The following is a 20,188-nucleotide window of genomic DNA, read 5'->3' as shown; positions in this document are numbered from 1 at the left end:
CATCTTACCCTGGTTACAAAAGTGATAAAGGAATCAGCTATGGCTTGGATCTTGTTATGCCACATTGCATCAACATGTATCAGATGGCCTCTACTTCAGGGTGACCTTTAGTCCTGTTGGTTAAATGAATAAAAATGAGTATAGGCTTAGTAAGTTTTATGAAGACCATCAGAAGACAATATAAACAACAAGCATCATTTGCATGGCGTGACCTTACTGTGGGTGTAGTTGTTGGGAGCTCAGATAGAATCCCAAAGAAGGGGCTGGGGAGAACTGCAAGGCATCACTGGGGGTCCCATGCCCCAAGGGCTCCTCAGCGGAGTTGTGAGTCCAGTGTTCCTTGCCAGACCTCATATCCCATTGCCAAGCACAAACACTGCTGCTTCTGTCTGCAACTCCTCCAAGCATCTGGAGGCCATGCCTTCTTCAAAGCAGCAGGACTGAAGTAGTAATCTCAGGGTGAGACGCATTTGCATCAGTTCAGACTTACTATTGTCTTCTGTTTTTTCATCTGAATTCAGATTTGTACATCTGTGTATCTTAAGGAAAATCATGTAAATGAAATTGGAGGCTTAATATATTGCTCTGTGTCATTCTGAAATAACTTCTAAGAAACTTATTAGAAGCTTTAAAGTATTTTGGCTCATTTAAGCTTTCACACTGGAAAAAATCTGAATTTTGAAATGAGTGACTTGTGGAGGTGGGAAGAAGTTGTATATTTAAGTGATGGTATATCCTTTCCCCTTTTGAGAGAACCAAAGCATGCTGCATTTTTAATGTTGATAACTCCTCATTAAAAACTTTACATGCTCCTAACTGACTTGAACTTGCTGAAGGACTGCATTTTTCTTTCAGATGTGTTAGAGTTCATATTAGCACTACTTTACCCTTGTTTCTGAATTATTCTAATGACGGCAGCCACTCCACCAAGCTGTCTGTCAAGATGTGGGTGGCAGGCTATTATTTCACTTCATAAATCATAATTTACAGGGCTTTTTATATCCATCTTGGGGATAAACACTTTATGCTTTGTGTTTTCAGCAGCAATATAAAATGTAATTGATACTTAAAGCAGTAAGTTAGAAATATGGACATAGAAAGCTGGGAGAGAAAAATCACAAATGTTTAGTTTTTCTGTGGGTTGGTCGACATACTGAGCATTTTTTCCATCTGATTTCATATTCTTAGCACTTCAACAGAGGATGATGATGAATTACATGTACATGATTTCTGCCTGTAGGTTACTATGAGGATGTTTCTCTAGTTACAGGCACTCAGCGGATCGGTAGCTCAATGGGGATGTTTTGTAATGTTTCTTGTGATGCTAAATAAACTGATCATTTTGCATTATTGTCTTCTAGATTCATGAAAAACTGCATTATTACGAAAAACAGAACCCTGTGCCCATACTCCACGGTGCAGCAGCCTTGGCAGATGATGTAAGTGTCCCCTGCTGAGATCACTGGTACCAAGTCTCCCAAAAAACTGTCTGCAAGCAGAGCTCCTCACAGTGCAAACATATGAATGTAATCCTCTGAGCTGAAATCATAAGAAGCTGCAAATGTTTCCAAAGGTGCTGTCATCACCGGGCTTGTTGCTGATATTACTTTGATTTTTATTCACTTGCCTGTTATAAAAACACTGCATGTTAGATAGCCTCTTGTTCTGCTGTAGTAACTACGTAATAGAAATTACAGGTTGGAATTCTACTGGGAGGGAAAAAGCTGTCAGCTATTAGTGTTGTGAGAAAGTCACAGACAAGAGGAATGCTTTGGAAAAATAAAGACAAATGAGATAGCAGTGCTGCTGACAGAGCATGAAAAATGATAGATAATACTACAGAAATGGAGCATATGAAAAGCTTAGTAAGAGGGCTTGTTAAAAAAAAAAACAAAAAGCAATCAAAAAACAACACACAGAAGTTATTTAAGAGAAGGTACAGTAGTGATTTATGGATATTGGAGCTTTCCAAATTACCTTCATAACCAAAAAATAAATGGGAGAAGTGGTCACCATTGATGGAGTAGTTAATTTCCTGTTACTATAAATTTATTTTAAAGAAAAAAAAATTTAAAAAAAATCCAACCAGCCATTTCTTTCTATTTGGTTAATTCTAGGATTCAGATGAATTGTGCACACACCTGTATAAACTATGACTGAACCTGAGGTAGGCCAGGACAGAGAAATGTTTAATAAACTGTGGTTTAGGTGAAATCCAGAGATCTTTGTTGCACCTGATGATCCCTGGTTGTTTTCTTGGAAAAGTGCACAGGTATTAGGATCTGTTTCAAATACAGCACATTTGAAACTTCAAATATGTTATAGATGTTTTAAAATCGTAACCAATTTTTAATATAATTCGTAGCTTTTGAAATTATACAAATTGTTAATGTTATAAATGTAGAATGATAACATTTTAAAGGAAAAACTAAATTAAACATTTTAAGTCTGTTGGAAAAGGGATATAATGTAATTTAATCATACTTCAGTAGGAGGAGAGCTATATCCCATAACAGACTAAATATAATAATGCATCAGTTTTGACATCAGGCATAAATTAGTAATATTTTTTTAACCTTCAAGTAGTTTTGAATAATGTTGATAGTAATTTTGAAAATTAGAAACCCGGTTGAAATTCTCTTCATTAAGTTCCTGATGACATATTAATAATCCTTGTTAACATTTGTTTTATGGATCTCTGGGCAAAAATTCTTAATAAGAATCATTTCTTATTTTTGGATGCAAAACATAGTTCTTGATCTTTTCAGAAATGCTGAGCAACCTCATTCTTTGTTCAGCTCCATTTAAAATATATAGTGTTGGATATCCCTAAACTGAACTATTCTCTCACTCTTCAGTTAAGAGAGGTCAGGTGTTTTTCCTCCATACTCTGAGGATGTATTATTACGCATACCTATACATGGCAGTATTTTTAACATGTATGTATGTTGGGACATGGATATCTCTAGACAACTGCTGTTTCCAAGCATAGCTTTTCTTTAACGATCCTATTGCAGCCACTTAGTTTTCGCTCATGTGTGGTTTTATGGGCACCATCCTATAGAACTGGGATGTCCTCTGGCAGCTGAAGTCAGGCTATAGCATTTTGCAGGATTTTGTGCGTTTTAGTAGCTGTCAGCAAACTTTGAGGAAGTGGATTTACATACAGTGATTTTTGTACTCCCCAAATGTGTGGTGTTTTACAATTGAAGTGTTACTCAGTTTTGGCCCATTCATCTGACTACGTGTCAGCTTCAGGGACTAAAGTGCATGTTGGTGATGTAACAGCATATTTCAGTAGGCTTTAAATTACTGTTTTTTTTCCCTCCCCAAGTTCTGTAGTTATACCAGGAAGGAGATATTCTTACTATCAAATGCATATTTCCTATTTAAAACATGAATTTGGGATGCTGCTAGTGTATCTAAAAACTTTAAGGAGTGTGTTCTTGTTCTTGTGTTTGATATTAATTTTTGAATCAATTTTAGAGGTAACAATTGTGACTAGGCTTATTTTCTGAAGGTTTTCATGTTCCTTGCTGCCCTTCCTTCTCACGCCTCTCTGTTAGTGACTGTTAGAGTGAATTTTCCACCAGAGATTCTGTTTGCCTCTTGCTTTGGAGCAGCAGTGTCTGATGCGGTTTTCTTGATTTCAAGCAAATCATATAAATGTTGTTGAAACTATAGATGTGTACTGTGCATAATGCTTCTATGGTGCAAGAAATGCAGTGCTGACAAAACGGGTTTCACAACTTCCTCAAGAAACTTCAAACACTTGAACCACAGTGTTCCCCATCTCTCCAGCCTCACTCCAGATTTGCCTCCCTCCTCTGTTTTATTTTTCTCTCTCCTAAGTTTTCGTAAAGTACTTCATAAAATGTTGTGCATCCTTCAACAGAGATTCTTAGAAGAGTTTCTCTGACAGCTCTTCCTGCAGTCTTTGGCACATGAGGTGATCCAAAATATTCCATATTCGTGGTACTGCTGCTAGCAACAGTAAAAATAAAACAATAAAAATCCAGTCCAAAAGTGCTGGACGCAAAAAGCAGCTCTTGTGATAGGTGTTCGCAGATCTGGTAGCGTAATTCTGTCTTCCTGCTTCTCTGGATATCACAAGGTGCTACATGTGCCTTTAGGACTCTTATGGGAATATTTGGGAAACTCTTACAAATGATGTCAGTGAAAACAAATATTTAATTTTTTTTTCATTTCTGAACAAGTATTTTCTAAATTATGACATCCATTAAAACAAAAACAAAATATTCTTTCTCTCGCTGTTCTAAACCTTACGTACCTGCATTTACATTTGCACCGTCAGGGCAGAGAGCTCAGAAGTTTACAGCTGCTTGTGCACGTCATCCGAGAGAGAGATACTGAGCAGTCATTCTTACTGACTGATGGCTAGTCCTGATCAATAATACATAATTAATGGGTTTTATTCTGTGATGAGAAGGTAAAGAATGAAAAAGGAGCAAAGGGGAACCTGTGTCATGGAACTGCTGTCATTCCTATCACAGATTGTTGTTGGTTTTGCAGAGCTTTTCCATTGAACATGAAGACTAAATTGCAGTCAGATTGCTTCAGAATTTGGCTTTACGGGCATGAATGTATTTCACTCTTCCCTACCCTACAGCAGCTGTTTTATTATCTTTCTCTATGACTATATGAATGATGTTAAGATTAACATTAATTATATCTGCCCATGTTTGTCTGTGAATTATAGGTGTAAGGCTTTGGGTGTGTATGTGCAGAATTTTTCTGTCAGTTCTGCTAGACTTCAGTTGAAGCTTAAAAAAAGTATTTGACCCATGTTTGATGTTGCCTATAACTGCTTCTAGACTTGTCTATTACATATTTTTATGCAAGATGTGTTTCTACATAGGCTTATGTTGAAAACTTATATAAATTGCAAGTAAGGCCTGAAAATGAAGCTAGATGGATAAAATTACTGGCTCCAAATATCCAATTTTTCTTAGAAGTGTTTTTATGATACTGATTTAGTGAAAATAAAATGAGTGATTATCTGAAATCACATTTTGGATTATGAGCCATGTAGCTTCAGAATCTTAAACTAAAGTTCAGTGCTCTGAAATATGTTTTAGTTTTTCCTGCTTCTGGAAAAAGAGTTGAAGTCTGAAATCCTGTAGTAAAATATGCCTCTTGAGTCCAAATTAGCTGAGAATGCCGTGATAAGAAAAACTAAAAACATGAGCCAAATGGCCATGGGATTAAAAGTTAGACTGCTGCTCTATTGTTCACCAAACCACAATTTTGTAATATAACCAAACATAAATTACTGACCTTGTTGTTGGGACACAGTCTGTGCATTTCAGGGGCTTGAATTGCTGATGACCTGTTATAAACTATATTACGTTTAACCTGCTTCACATTTAACAAGCTGCTTCCAGTGTATGTGTAAACATAATAAAAGGTTCAGATTGCTTTCACTGTAGGGGCACTTTGCTTTCTTATCCCACTCCTAAACAGCGCAGCTACTGTGGGTTTTTGGAAGCAGTGTGGATTTCACCACCTCATTCAAAACTGTTTTTTATAGACAGTGTCAAAGTTTGATCCAGTCATTTTTACAAGCAGTCCTTTGTCTGCACGCGAAGGACCATTCACTTAAATGAAGTGCTGGGATTTGCCCTCATTGCTATAAATCAGAATGTGATCTGGCTGCACCGTTGCCAGAAATGATTACTTGTGTTAAACTGAGCCGAAAGGCCTGGCTTAAATCTGGTCCGCTGAGGGCCAGAAAGAGAAGCATGGTGATTGATGGTGTTTTTCTTCATGCTGGCTTCTGTTTGAACACACTGGAAAGTAATAACCTTGAACAAGATAGATTCTTGGTTGTCACTGATGCACTGGGTAAAACAATGCCTTTCTAATGGTCTCTGTGTCAATCCAATCTCCCCCACAGCTGGCTGAGGAGCTGCAGAGCAAGCCACTGAACAGCGAGATCAGAGAACTGCTGAAACTGCTGTCAAAACCCAATCTCAAGGTGAGGATGTGTTGCACCTGCAGAGCACTGACATGAGCACAGAGCATGGGTGTGTGCAGCTGCTTTCTCAGACTGCGTGGATTCAGTCTGCCTTAACAACTATGTGCAATTCCAAGAAAGGGACATTATGTTAATAGGAAGTACCCTTTATGAAGGAACAAATTTAACATGGCCAGCACATTATGCTGTTATCAATGTTTATAAAAGGAAATCAGTGGAAGTCCATTGTTTATTTACAACACATTTGGCAAAAAGTAGATGCCGCCTTTTTTTCTATAGATTATTTTTATTGCATATTATTCATAAATTTATTTTAAAAGTGCGTTTTCTAAAAGATCGTCAGCCATGCTGTTGATTTAATTGCACTGTGCGTAAATGGTAGGAGCTGATATTAAGAAAAAGACTCCTGATGGATATTTTCAAAACATTATAATTCTGCAAACTTCCTGCCAAGTTCCTGGGGTTCACCACAGTGCATCTGTCAGTAGAGCTCAGAGCTACAGAGTCACTCAGGTTGGAAGGGATCTCGGGAGGTTGTCTTGTCCATAGTCCATCATGCTGCTCAAAGCAGGGTCAACACTGAGTTCAGAGCAGGTTGCTCTGGGCTCTGTCCCAGCCAGATCTTGGAAATGCCTGGGAACAGACATTCCACAACATCTCCGTGTGACTCGTTCCAATGCCTGATTATCTTCATAGTAAGAATTGTTTCCTTATATCCAGTCAGAACCTCTTGTGCGCTGTTGTTAAAGCACACTATTTTTCCACTCTGAAGAACAAAGGAAGAATAATAAACAACTTGGTGCTCTAGGTGCATTTTGCATTGCTAATTAAATGCAGCAGTTGATAAGTTTAGGGGAAAATCTGTGGTGTGGAAAGGAGTACTCTGTGAGACAGTTTCTTCTTTATATTCCCTATAAAATACTGATGCAAAAAACTGACATACCACGATCAATGTAAAGTGCTGTAACATTTTAAACCAAAGATCATTTTTGCCTCCTTTTCAAAGATTTTTGCACAGTTGGTTGTTCTGTAGTTTGCAAAGTGATAAGCTGTTTTTTTCTCTGAAGGACTGAGTAATGGCAACAGCTTATTACAAGAGGAAAAGTTGGTGCATCAAATTGCAGAGACCCTCAGTGTCACTGTGGATATGTTTTTAGTGACTGCCCATGCGTGCCACGCTTCTGAAGCTTTAGTGGATTGAGTCTGGAGACATCTGCATCTCTATCTCTCTCTTTTAGCCTCCTTCCCCTCCCCTTGCTGTCTTCCCATTTCCCTCTTACGTGCTTTCTCTCCTTCACTCAGTGTCTTGCTGTCACTCTGTGTTTCTCTCACTCTTACTGTTAGATTTAAGCTGTTAGATGAGATGTGATAATCTTAGCAGGATTTTAGGAAAAGAGTTGCTGTACCCTCAGTAGGGTTAATATGCTTGAACATGCACAGTAATTTAGCAGATATCTTCCCTAGCTTAGGAAGAGGAACTGGTGGTTGTGGGTTCCAAAGCCCTTTGCACAGTCTCACTGGCTCATCCAGGGCAAGAAGCAGGTTTCCCTGCCCTGCATGGCTTGCAGGTGTTTGTGTGTGTTAGGGGGAAAAACTGTCAGTATGGCTGCTATTTCTCCTAGAGATGGTCTTCTCTATCCACTATCTCCTGTCAGACATGACTGGAAGAGATGGCAAATATCAGAGCTGTCTCCACCACGTTGACAAGGCAAGTGTGCTGCATGCATTTCACAGGCCATTTAAATACTTTCTCCTCCTCTCTCTTAGACAGAATGGGGAAATGAATGAAGGAGTTGGGACTAAGTTGTTCAGTTATTCTCCTGAGATGCTCTTAGTCTGTTCATTTGAATTAGAGCTAATGCAGATTTTCTCACCCTTCACTATTAGGCTGATGCTTGGAGAGGATTTCTTTCTCTTCTAGATTCCTGGGACAAAATGATATCCCAAACAAAACTTTTCCATGCATCTGAAATTGCTTGGGATAACTGATGCATGTTTTCCAATGATGCTGTATAGACTTTATATGAAAATTTGTATATGGCTTAATTTGGGATTGATTTAAGCCATCTGTGTTTTACTCTGCAGGGGAAACTTTCCTCTCTTGACCTGGCTTGTAACCACAGTGCTATCTAGAGCCAGCAGGAGAGATTCCACTGCCTCAAGCTCTTCTGTAGCACATTCATGGCACCATGATAGATGGCTAGGATTAATTCACTGCACTGCAGTACTGCTTGCAGAGGTTTGGTTGTGTAAAGTCTTCACAGCAACCATATGATTAAGTGCGTATTTACATATTCTCATTTAGTGTTACAATATTTTGTTAAATATATTTCTGAGCATTTCCATACATACTGCTTTGATTGTGTGTGTGCATAATTTTTGTTTTTATCGTTTAATGGTTTCAATACATAGTGAGGTACTTTAAACAAGAAAAATTACATTTATCAGACCTGAGATTTTCAAAATGTCCTGAAATTTGTTAGGTTTTGTTGGATGAGAAGAAATCAGGTGGGTTTGTTTATGTGTGTGCTATGCCTTGATATAGCAAGAAATTCAGTGCTCCCGTACTTTAGAGCCTGAATCAAGTTGAATGCGGTATTTCATTTTTAAGCAATCCACAACTTAACTCATCCAAATTTGTAGTCATCTCACTTTCAGCAAAGCACTTAATTCAGCTGATTTGTGTCATAACCCCAAATGTGTAATCAAATCAGTTTAGCAAGCCTACACTTTCAGCGTGTATGTATGGAAGAATAACAGCTCTTCCCAGTTGTTTGTTAAAAAGCAGCTTAAGAATTTAACTTGTGAAAGGTCAAATGATGGCAAATAATTAGAGCTAGTTGTATTGAAACTATATTGCTGAGCTTGTGTTTCCTATGGCAGTGTGGTATGTGGGGATTACTGGCATATTATTTGTGTGGTTTTATTCAGTTGCTTATTATTATTCGAGGTAAGTGTGGCAAGTTAGCTGTGGGCCTAGTCAATTTGCTGACAAACAGCTCTGGCCCTTAATCTGACTGTGTTAAGGCTTCTTTTAATACTTTCTATTCATTTGACACAGCAGCTGATGCTTACTTTCAATGCATGTTAGGCAACCCGTGTGATATTACAGAAAGCAGCTATCCGCTATTTTCATTGTAAGCTCTGAGTGGGGGGCAGTGAAGGACTGTGTTGCTGCGTGTAAGGTTTAATTCTTTAGGGTAATGTGCTGCATTTGAAGGTGATAATTCCTGGTCTGGCTGGAGGCTGAATACTGTGACCTACCTCTGGCTTTCTTCTCAGTTCCTGGAATGACTTTTTAAGACCTTCATAGTTTCTGAGGTGTAACCGTGAATTAGATTATTTTTCACTCTCTTTCAAGCTAACCTTACCTATTTTATGAAGGAAACATTTAAAAGATTGTTTGTGTGTTCAAGATTTGTGTTTTACATTTCATTTGTACTGATGGACAGGACATTTACATTGAAGTACTGCTAATGTTGGAGAGAACTTATTTGATGGGGGGGGGGGGGGGGGGGAGGAAGAGGGGATTGAATTAAAAGTAAAATTAAACGAAGTATTTTTAAGAATTAATGTTAGGGCTTTGATCCCCTAGACTTTTTAGCCAAAGATGAATTTAGAAAGTGAATGTTTTGTGTCTTTCTGTCATTTAGAAGTGAGTATAAGATCTGGAATCCAGTGAGAGAGCAGTTAAGGGGCATGTGTTGAGTACTGATGTGCTGTTGAGAAATGCTCCACTATTTTATATTCAACTGTACATTTGGGAAACCTGAACTGATCAAAATTCTTCAGATTCCATTTCTCAGTGTAAATTAGTTCCTAAGGACTTCATTTCAAATATCAAGGAAATTTCTTTGCTGTGACTTTGAACTTTGCTTACAGTTTTAACCTGCTATGGAGGGAATGTAAAGAACATTTTTTCTGAATTATTTCTGTTGTAGATATTGCATCTTTTTTTAGTAAATGTTTTACATTGAAATATGAAAACAGAAATAGCGCTGGAGCAGTATTAACCAACAAATTGAGCAGTATAACCAACAAACTGCCTTGCTTTTTAGAAGGAAGAAGGAAAATTGAGAGCATCTTTTTCTTTTTCTCCAGAAAATTCTCTACAGTGTTTTAAAGTTACAGTCAAATAGTTTGAACTAAGAAGGTGAATTTGCACACAAGCTGTAAAAACTGTTCTTTCTGGGACGGAGCCACAGCACAAGAGCATAATTGTTATATTTTTTTTAATTATTGGACCTGAAAAATGAAAGCAATCAACTGTAGGGATGAACAGTTTAGGTACTTTTTTCTTTAATGTGTCTGTAAACTGCATCTGTAAAAAAGGCTGTAAAAATAATGGACTCGGTTATACTCGCTTTGACGCAGACTCTGGATATATCATTTATATCTCACTTGCTCTTAACTTTGTGCTTATAACAACAGTTACTTTCCTAATCATCACGTATTAAAATGAGAAATTTGTCATTTGAAGTTAATCCCTGTTATGATAAATTTAGTCCATTTTAAATTAATATAAAATATGTCCTTTGCCATTGCCAGTATACTAAGCAGAACAATAATTATTTTAAAAGCCTTTGCCACTGTGCTAAAACTATTCTGAAGGATGTTTATACATCTTATGACCTGAAGGAAAGTAAACTTTTTTAACCTCCGAAGAATGCCAGTGGAGGTTCTGTCTGTTTTAGCAGAGTTTATCTTCTGTTTATGTGCAGTGAAAGGGTTGCCAGCTGCTAGCTAGAAACATGAAGCAGGTACATAAACAAGGGCACAAGGCACAACTGTGAATGACTTCAATGCATCACGGTATAAGGGAATGTAAATTCTTTGGAATGCTTTGGGAGCTGTACCTGTAGCTATGCAGGGAACAAGCCCTGCACATTCTTTAAGTATTTTTCTTGGCTTTGCTTTTATTACTGTAGAATGTATAGAATTTTGGAAGTAATTTGAAGATAACTTGCAGAGTAAAGGGAAAACCTCTCTTATATGACTGGGAATGTTTTCAGATTAATTTATTTGAGGACAACCTCAATGTGCTATTCAAAGAAATACCAATTCTTTACACTATGACGCTTTGATTTTTTTTGTTTGTTTGTTTTGTTTTAATTGCCCTGAAATGGCATATACCAGAAGTGCACATACAAGAAAACTGCACATAGGTTTTATGTACTTAGATAAATAAAAATAAAACTTGCTGTTTTTGTGCAGTTCATTTGAAATGCATTTAACTTCCAATTTCACCAAGCATAAACAATTTGCATTTGTAAACATTTTCATCTCATAAGTACATTCTTGGCTTTCCTTCAGAAACCATGAGTTAAAATGAAAACTGGAGACAATGAAACTAGAGCAGCTTATATTCTTCATTTAAATGTTCCCTATATTTATTTAGGTTTCTAAGTAAGTAAATAAATAAATAAAAAGTGCTTCTTCTAGCTTGAATTGTACCTTTCTCATTGTCCTGTCCTGTCTGTTTTTCTTATATGTAATTGGAAGTTTGTGAATCCTGGTCTTTACTGGTACCTGTGCGGTCTGAGGCTTAGTAGATTTGTAGGGTGTCCTAATAGATTGTTGGGATCAAAGTGATACTCGTTCTATTAAAAAAAAAAAAAAAAAAAAAAAAAGCACAAACATTTTAAGCTTTTATCAGGAGAGCTTTATAAAACTGCCTTACAGTTAGTGGCAAAAGATGATGATATAATTTACTAGGCAGGAAACAGCAGGCATTTTTTTCTACAAGAACTGTAACATGCGAAGCGTTTCAGGAACACATTGAGCTATAACAATACTGAGTCAAATCTGTTTTCTCTTTGAAAATTTTACGAAACATTTATTGTAACATAATTATAAAAAATCTGAACCTAAACCTTGTCCTCTTTCCACCATTTCCTTTGTTTTTAGACTTGCTGAGGATTTTCCATCAGGGCTTTTTCACTGAAATACGTGGTTTCTGCAAAGTCAACATTTTCCGCTGGAAATTGTTGGGATTTGCCTACAACTGTTCAGGTCTTGCATCTGGAAAAGCCAAACACAAATTTCAGATCAGTTAACATCTGAGCTCCATTTGCGCTGTTACTGCATCCCAAGCACTTGGAGGACCTTTTGACTGACTGCACCAGTGTTCTCTATTTTTACTCACGTCCTGGGAAACTTTTCTTCTTTTAATGAAATATTCATGCTCACGTACAGTAACACAGTCTGCAGTATTTGTTTAGGGAGCATAATTGTCCATAATTGATAACTATTTACTTGTCAATGGTCTTTGAGGTTTGCTGATAGGACTGGTTAAAATATATTATTGTAGTGTAGTTTATTAATATGGTGAGCTGGAGCACAATGTACTTCATATGTCAACAGAGAAGTGACCTAATACTCATTTGCAAAATCAGAGGCCAATAGTAAATTAGCAAGAACGTGCTTGATTTTGGGTGGTCTGCTGTGAAATACCATCAGCAAGAAAGAAGTATTCATTTTCCACCTAACTAATATACTGACATTTTCACAACTGTACGCAAGGGACACAGCAGTGATGATTTGATAATGCTGGTTGATGTGTAGCCAGCAGATGTCCTGAGCACACCAACCGTGAAGCTGGGAGAGAAGCAGAGTGGACAGTACTGGGGAGTCTTTGTTAGGACACGAGTGAGCTCCTTCTACGCAGTAATTCCTGCCTTTATTTGTAAAAGAGAGAGCCGAGGAGAAAGGAGAGCAGGGAGGCTGAGGTGATTTCATTTACTTATCTAAAAATAAATGTCTCTGTTATTTGTTTGGATGGACAGATCAAAGGCTATTTTTTGTGTTCTTTTGATAAAAACATAGGGCAGCCCTCCCTCACACATTTTGGCAAGCTCAGAGGATAAATACGGTCTATCCTTGATTTTCCAGCTTTAGACCTATTTCAGTTTCCACTTGTACCCACGGTTTAAATGAATTTTTCTGTAGGAAACTTCTTTGGATGGGAAGCTCTGGGAGAATATGTTGCTATCTATATTTTTGGAATGTTTTTATTACTAGAATGAAAGAAGTAAAATCAATATCTAATAACAATAATTGTCCTTCTAAAAACAGCAAGAGAGCTTTGATGTTTCATATGAGACAGAGAAAATTAGAAAGCAGTTGCAGCACACTCTGAACATGGTAGGAACTGACAGCGTATACATGTAACAATATACAGCATGCCATAGAACACATACGTACAATGATAAAAGGGAACTGAAATAATTGCCTACACATACAGACTTTACCACACTAATTAATCCTCTGTAATGCATGTAAGATTTCTGAACGGTGTATATATAGCATTCACCTACAGCACATAAAAGTTGGCATTGTTACTGAAGATGGTAATATATGAAGAGGAAAAAATCACTATGGATAATAGCACATCCCCTTGAAGCTGCAGTTCTTTTCAGCTAGTGAAAATGTAAAAACTACCCATTGTGAAACAAACAGTGCCTTTGCCAGTGAAAACCAGTTGTCATCTCTTTATGCTGCTTTTTCCTACTACTGTGCTTTTCCCTTCCAGTTGCCAGTCCATATTCTATCTGATCTCTCCATACACTAATTAAACAGTCTTCCCATTTCTAGTTCATTGATGAATCTATTCAACGGTGGTTCAGTACAGTGTCACAATTATTTTTATCATTTTTCTCCCCTTCTGCTTATTGTTGAATTTCTATTCAGTGGCAAGAATGTGCATCTCTTCCCATGACTGCGTGGTTTACAGATATGTGAATTTGTTAATCACAAACATTTTGGAAATACACCAGAATTTGTCAGCTTTGTTCTCATCCTTTCTCATACATAGCTTTGTACCCGTATGTTATTTGCCTTTCTAAAGACATGTTTGTTTAGGAGTCAGCGTTTATTCTATTGTACCACATCTACTTTAATGGTTTTTAGTCCTTTAATTACAACACTACTAAGTACTGAAATACTGGTAATGTAAGACTGGTAATGAAGTGGTGAAAATCATTCTGACTGCAGCTTTTCAGCTTTCCAGAATGATGCCTGAGTTTAGTGCAACTGATTTATGGAAAGACTACTTGAAGGTGTTCAATGTGGGAAAATTCCAAAGCAGGCAAAACTAATCATCATAAAAAACTAAAGTGGATTAATATCCATGTAGTATAAGATAAATTTAAAACTTCATCCTAAACGAGTAAGATTTTTTTTTTTTTTTAAGTAATTAAGTATATACAGATTGATTTAGCTTCATAGATCAGTAGAGGTTTCTGCTTTTCTTAAGGTTTTAAGCATGCTGTTGTCAAAGTAAAAGCTGGGTCAGATCTCAAAGACACTTGTTCAGAAAGGGCAACTGCATCCTCTGCTTTTTCATTTATTTAGTTGATATTTTAACTTGATTTATGTGGGGCAGGATCTTCAGGTGGTGTTCAGCTGAGAAAAGATTCATGCTGTTTCTGCAGACATATATCATAGTCGACTCATTATAGAATATCCCGAGTTGAAAATGTCCTGCAAGGACTATCAGGTTCTGCTCCTGGCTCCACACAGCACCTCCCAAACCCAGTGTCTGAGAGCAGTGTCCAAACACTCATTGAACTCCATCACTCAGGGCTGTGCCCACAGCCCTGTGCAGCCCGTTCCATGCCCACTGCCCTCTGGTGCAGAACCATCCCATCTCTGGCCTCTCATCCTTCACTCCATGCACATCATCTGGGGCTGCCCCATCCCACATGCAGAATCTGGCACTTGCTCTTATTAAACTTCAAGTGCTTGTTGGTTCTTCAGCCCACTAATTTGCCAGGCTCTCTCTGCAGGATCTCTCTGCTTTCAAGGGAGTCAATAGCTCCTCCTAGTTTTGTATCATCTGCAAATTCAGTTAGTATGCATTAGACTCTTGCATCCCGATCATTTATAAAACGATTAAAGAGAACTTGTCCTAAAATGCAGCCCTGGGGAACTCCACTAATGCCTGGCTGCCAGCCTGATGTAAACCCCATTTACTATAACCCTTAAAGCCTAAGCAATCAACCCTTTGTTTTAATATGGTCAGGGATGTTACCAGTTCTTCAAAAAAGGAACTGATGTACCAATGTATTGGAAGAGGGCTGATGTCTAGGCATTGTCCTATTTTGTGAGCTTGGAAGTTACTAAAATTGGACTTAAGGTGCCAAGAACAGTTTAGCTACATGAATTGTGTTGTGAATGCAAAAGAGATTTTGTTCAGGTTCTTCAGTATTGGTTTAAAATCAAAAGTTATTCTACCGTGATCCACAGTTGAGGAAAACATAGAGCTGTCATCTGGAAGAATATAAACACCTTTACCAGATGACATGGATGGACTGCATGCTTCTGTGATCACTGAGAATGGTTTTACTTTGGAAGTGTCTCCAGGGGATCCAAACAACGAGCGAAAGGAAGCAGGAGTCTGAAGATGCCGAAAGTTCAGTTTTCTGTTGGCTATTGCTGTCTGACTACCAGCTGCAGGTAAACCCATCAGTTCAGACTGGTGAATTTGAAATGAAGAAGCTGCATTTTAAGGCAAGGAAATTATGCTTTTGTGAAAGGAAGTTCATATAGTCAGAAATAAAGTCCACCATAGTAAGAGGAAAAAGTAATATGTACTTATGATTGATCCAGCTGAGTTGTTGCTATGCTAAGGTCATTAATATATGATAGATACTAAGAAAAGAAAACCACATATGTGTGTTGTGTGTGTTTTAAATATTTTGAATCACTACTGTGACCCAACTGCATGAAAGTCAATTTGGAAGAGAAAAGAATTTAATTGCCAGCTGGACAAGCATGAACTTTCGGGCAACCCTTTTTTGAGAACAGATGAGACAGTCACACACATGGAATACTTCTCCTATAATATACATACCGAACTGCTGTCTTCTCACACAATATATCTTTTCTGGGGAATTTGTAGAGGATATATAGGAAAATACAATATTGAGGTATGGAAAGAAGTAAATTAACCATAGTGTTCTTTTTTTTTCTTCTGTAAATTAATACATCTGGTTGCAAATTGAAAATCAAGCTTAATTCTTTGTTCAGTTTTCTTACCATCACCGTCAAAGTTTTGTTGTTGTTTTTTTTTTTGCTTATGTTGATTGAATAGTGTGTAAGACGTGCCATTTCTTTGGAAGTTAAATGATTTCTTTAACACTGCGCACTATGTGTATTTCACTTGGTAATTTTATTCATAGCAGAAAATCACAAATTTCCACAGGAAAGTTGATTAGATAATTCCTTCAGAAGGAGTTTTAATCCATTTCAGCCTGGCACACACTTACTGTGGCTTTGTGTACTCCCACTCCTACTATCACCCAAAAAATCGAGTTTGTTGTTATTCCAGCCATCCTTTGGACATTGGCAGCACTAGCACGTTCCTACTGCCTGTAGCTTTATTATTTGCTTCAGATTCTAGGTTATGCCTCTTGTTTTAGCCAAACTTAGGAATTCAGCACCCATGGTTGTTCTGTTGGTTGGGGCACCTGTTCTGGCGTGCCCCATTGTTGCATGAGCCCACTCGTGGTGGTTCACACAGGTTTTATTCTGCTGTATTCTGACTTCTTGCATGTAACTAGCTCTTCTGCTTCCTATGCTCCTCCTTCTGTTTTGATGCTCACACAGTGTCCTTCAGTGAATTCAACCTCCTTATAAATCAATGTTTCCAGTGTTAAATAATTTTTTCCACTGCTATTTTCAGCTTATCTTTCAGTATTTCTTCTGTAACCTTTTCACTAAGAGGAATAAAACACAGCAACAGCTCTCTAGAGTGACAGCCCTGCCAGGTGAGCTGAGGGGCACACTGCTGTGCTTGCAAGTGAACTCACTGTTCTCCTTCTGGGTAGCTTTTCTCCTCCAGCCTCAGGGCAAGTTACTATCACCGTAACAAAGCAAAGAGGTGGGAAATGTCTCAGTCTCACCTGATACAGCTCAGAAATGCCAGGAAATGTGGCCTGTGCCAACGATCCAAGCTGTGGTCTGAGACTGCAAAGTCATTGCTGTTCTGTGGTGTTTTGCTGACTGCTGCCAGGACAGCCATCCCCACTATAGGCAAAGTAACAAGCAGAGGGATTGTCAGTGCCTTAATCTGCTGCAGCTGTCTGCCTTCCTGAAGGTTAGTCGTAGTCCTCACAGCTTTAGAAACAAAATCTCACTCTTAATTTACTTAATTTTCCAATCATACATTTTTTTCACATAGATAAATAAAGGTTCTTTTGTTCCTTTATCCATTCTCTCATGTCTTTGTTCATCTTGCTATTTTCGAAAACGTTTTTATATGCACAATATTTCTGAAAAGTAAAGCCTGAATTGAGATACTTGTTACAATAGTCAGAAATCAGTAACTTGCAGGGAGCTGTGCTCACAACTTGTGGTTATTGGAGGTATTTTTATTCATGGAGATCTCAAAATGTAAACAGAAGAAAAAAGTGACATGAAATTTGTCATTGTTTTATGGGAGCAAAAATGTATTCAGTGTGGTTAAATGATATACATTTTTCAAAACATGGGACTGTTTTCTTTAATAACAACCTCAATTTAAAAAAAAACACCAAACATTTAAAGTTTCAGAACGGTTTAAGAGAAAGAACCTCAGATGTTTTCAATGTCAGATTTTCTTTGTGTAAGTTGATAGTGTAAGATTTCAGTGTAAGATTTCAATTTATAAACTGTGAAATGACCAGTGATAGTTGTAATATGAAAAATACAGCACCAGTTATTAGACATTTCAGAGGTCTGATGAAAGTATTCATTTCCAGCTAGATCATGTCTAAGAATTTAGCTGAACATCAATATTTATATTTAGGTAGTGCAGGAGTTTGAATCATACCTTCCTTCAAGTTCTAAATATGGATCATGTTTACATTAGTGAATCATAAGCATAGGACTTAGAGCTGAAATAAAATCCTTTTTTCCAGTGGTGCTTAAATATGCATGACCCTGATCTTCAGTCATTGTGCACAGTTCTGAAGAGCCGTGTGTTTGTAAACAAGAATAACAGCAACAAAATCATCTGCACTTTTTTGCAGTTTCTTTTCCTAGGCAAACATGAATCTCATGCAGTGTAAAACTGCACTGAATAAGTTAATCACTGCTCATGTACAAAAAAGGGAACGTTTCTGGCTTTACGTTGCCTCATGAATTTACTACACAATTACTCGGTGTAAATCTTGTTCAGGATCGAGTCCAAGGCTTATTTCTTGGCGGCTGTAATTTGTTTGCTTTTTTATATAGCCTAGTCTGATGCATAATTTTTTGGACTGAGCATACATTTTATTAAACACACAGTCCTGAGAAGCTGCTGAAGAAATGGCTCTTTGCTCTGAGTACAGTTGTTTTTTCCTGTGTATGAAACATGTGGAAGTTCTCCTGAGGACATACTGTGATCATCTTTGGTTGAAACATTAAGTGAAATCAAAACAACTTTACAAGTTTTACTTGTGGATTAATCGTTGTGCGGTGTCTCTACTGCTATTCACAAGCAACTGCTGTGGACAGAGGATGGTGTGTTAAAAGATGAGATGGAAGATGAGCACACAAGAACTTTAGTATGTTCTTTAGTATGTGTACTATGAAAATGTTTGTGACAGCAGAAGCCCTTCTGGAAACTTGATTGAGAAAAAGCATATATTTTCTGGCCCTCATATTCTTACCTGAAGAATGCATCTTTGCTTTGAGATAAAATAATAGTAGAGTTTGGGAAACAGTATCATACAGTGTGAATCAATATGTTTTTCAAAAGAAGGAGGGAACAGGCTGATTAGTTCCAGTTGCTGTGAGTGAAGAAAAAGCATCGTAAGGATCAGACATTGATTGGCATTGGATTGTAATACTTGCGCTTTTGTGGCTCTTTTGTGTCCAGGAGTCTGGTTTGGCAGTCAAAGCAGGGAAGCATCTTATTAACACTGATAGCATTGTTCTGTTTGGTATTGGATGGAGTCTGGTTTTCAAGTTTCGTTGTCAAGAGTAGTTTCTTTTGAGCATGTTATAAGTTGCTGCCTTTTACTATGGAAATGGTACTTTAGATTAGTTTCGTCTGTTTTCTCTATCTGCTTGATTGATTTTAAACTGCAATATAGAACCTCATTAAGCTGAACTAGTCTGTGAATATGCCCTAGTTTTATGTGGAAAAGTGTAGTTGCAGAATAGTAGTTTTAGATGTCTTAACTATAAGTAGCTCAGAGTCGAAGCAAACGCTACTTTTGTTTTAGTGTTTCTTTGATGTTTCACATACATCATCAGAACACTGCATGTGATTGCATGGACTTTACAACTGTATTGCTTCACAGTATGCAGTTCCAAAAGGAACCATAAATTGCTGGCCAGAGGTTTTTAGGTGAGACCTGAAGGAAAACCAATCTTTGGTGAGAGAGAGCTAGTGGGTAGCAGTGGTACAAAGTTCATGTTGATAACTGTCTTGGGAGGAAAAATAGAAATAAATAGCTACAGTGTTAAAAATGTTTTTATCAAGTTGCACAATATGAATAGAAATCATTAAGACAATAATAGCGAATTCTCATGAAGCAGGCATGATCATCTGCTGTTTATTGTGCCAAGACTCAACTTCACATTGAAACTGAGGAATTTCAGGGTTGCAGTTTGCTCTTTCTCATCTGCTTGTGTCAGGATAACATGTAGCATTGTCTGAAAGCTGTTTGTAGTGTTGTATAAGACCTGGAACAGCACAATGGAAGTATAATGTGCTTTTAAAAGAATTTGCGTTATCCTTGAGAACACAGTGTATCTCATGATTTATATATTTGGTCTAATGTTATCTTTAGTAGCAAGTAAAGTAGCATCAGAGAAATGCGTCTGTTTCCTGTTCTTATTTATTAAGGTGTTTCTTCTTTATTATTGTAATTGTTCCTTTAGATTCATTGTATCAGTCACTGATGTGTTAGCTTTTCGTGTCATCCATGTCAAACAAGGCTGATCTGTTCTACATAATCTTAAATATCACAACATTTTCCAAAACACTTCATTTTTATGGTAGGTAAGGTTATCAATGTGCAAATTACTTTTGGTTTCTGACTATAACTTTTGTAATATTGACTCTTTGGGCAAAAATGTTGGGTCAAAATGTAAAATATTCTAGTTTGATGGGCAAATACTTGAAAACAGGAACAACTGTAAGCAGTAGATCCAGTTCTTAGTGTGGCAGTTGCTGTGATTCCTGCTGTACTGCATAGTTTCCATTTCAGAAGAAAA

General features: G+C 37.4%; 1 protein-coding gene across 9 annotated transcripts in view; it reads left to right on the top strand.

Annotated features, from left to right (window-relative positions):
* The window catches only part of MPP7 (MAGUK p55 scaffold protein 7), a 134,482-nt gene that overhangs the window by 70,367 nt on the left and 43,927 nt on the right, over nucleotides 1–20,188 (top strand). For all 9 annotated transcript variants that reach the window (XR_014943116.1, XM_085538781.1, XM_085538780.1 and 6 more), the window contains 2 exons: nucleotides 1,362–1,439; nucleotides 5,918–5,998. Coding sequence is in view for 6 of the 9 variants with exons in the window: in XM_085538779.1 (XP_085394905.1) it covers nucleotides 1,362–1,439; nucleotides 5,918–5,998 (159 nt within the window). In the remaining 3 variants the exon portion in view is untranslated. The remainder of the gene's footprint in view (nucleotides 1–1,361; nucleotides 1,440–5,917; nucleotides 5,999–20,188) is intronic.

Source organism: Coturnix japonica, chromosome 2 (genome assembly GCF_054131305.1).
Source record: "Coturnix japonica strain WE chromosome 2, WE-NBRP24, whole genome shotgun sequence".
NCBI lineage: Eukaryota > Metazoa > Chordata > Aves > Galliformes > Phasianidae > Coturnix > Coturnix japonica.
Note: the sequence above shows the minus strand (reverse complement) of the source record. Positions and strands in the feature narration are given on the sequence as shown.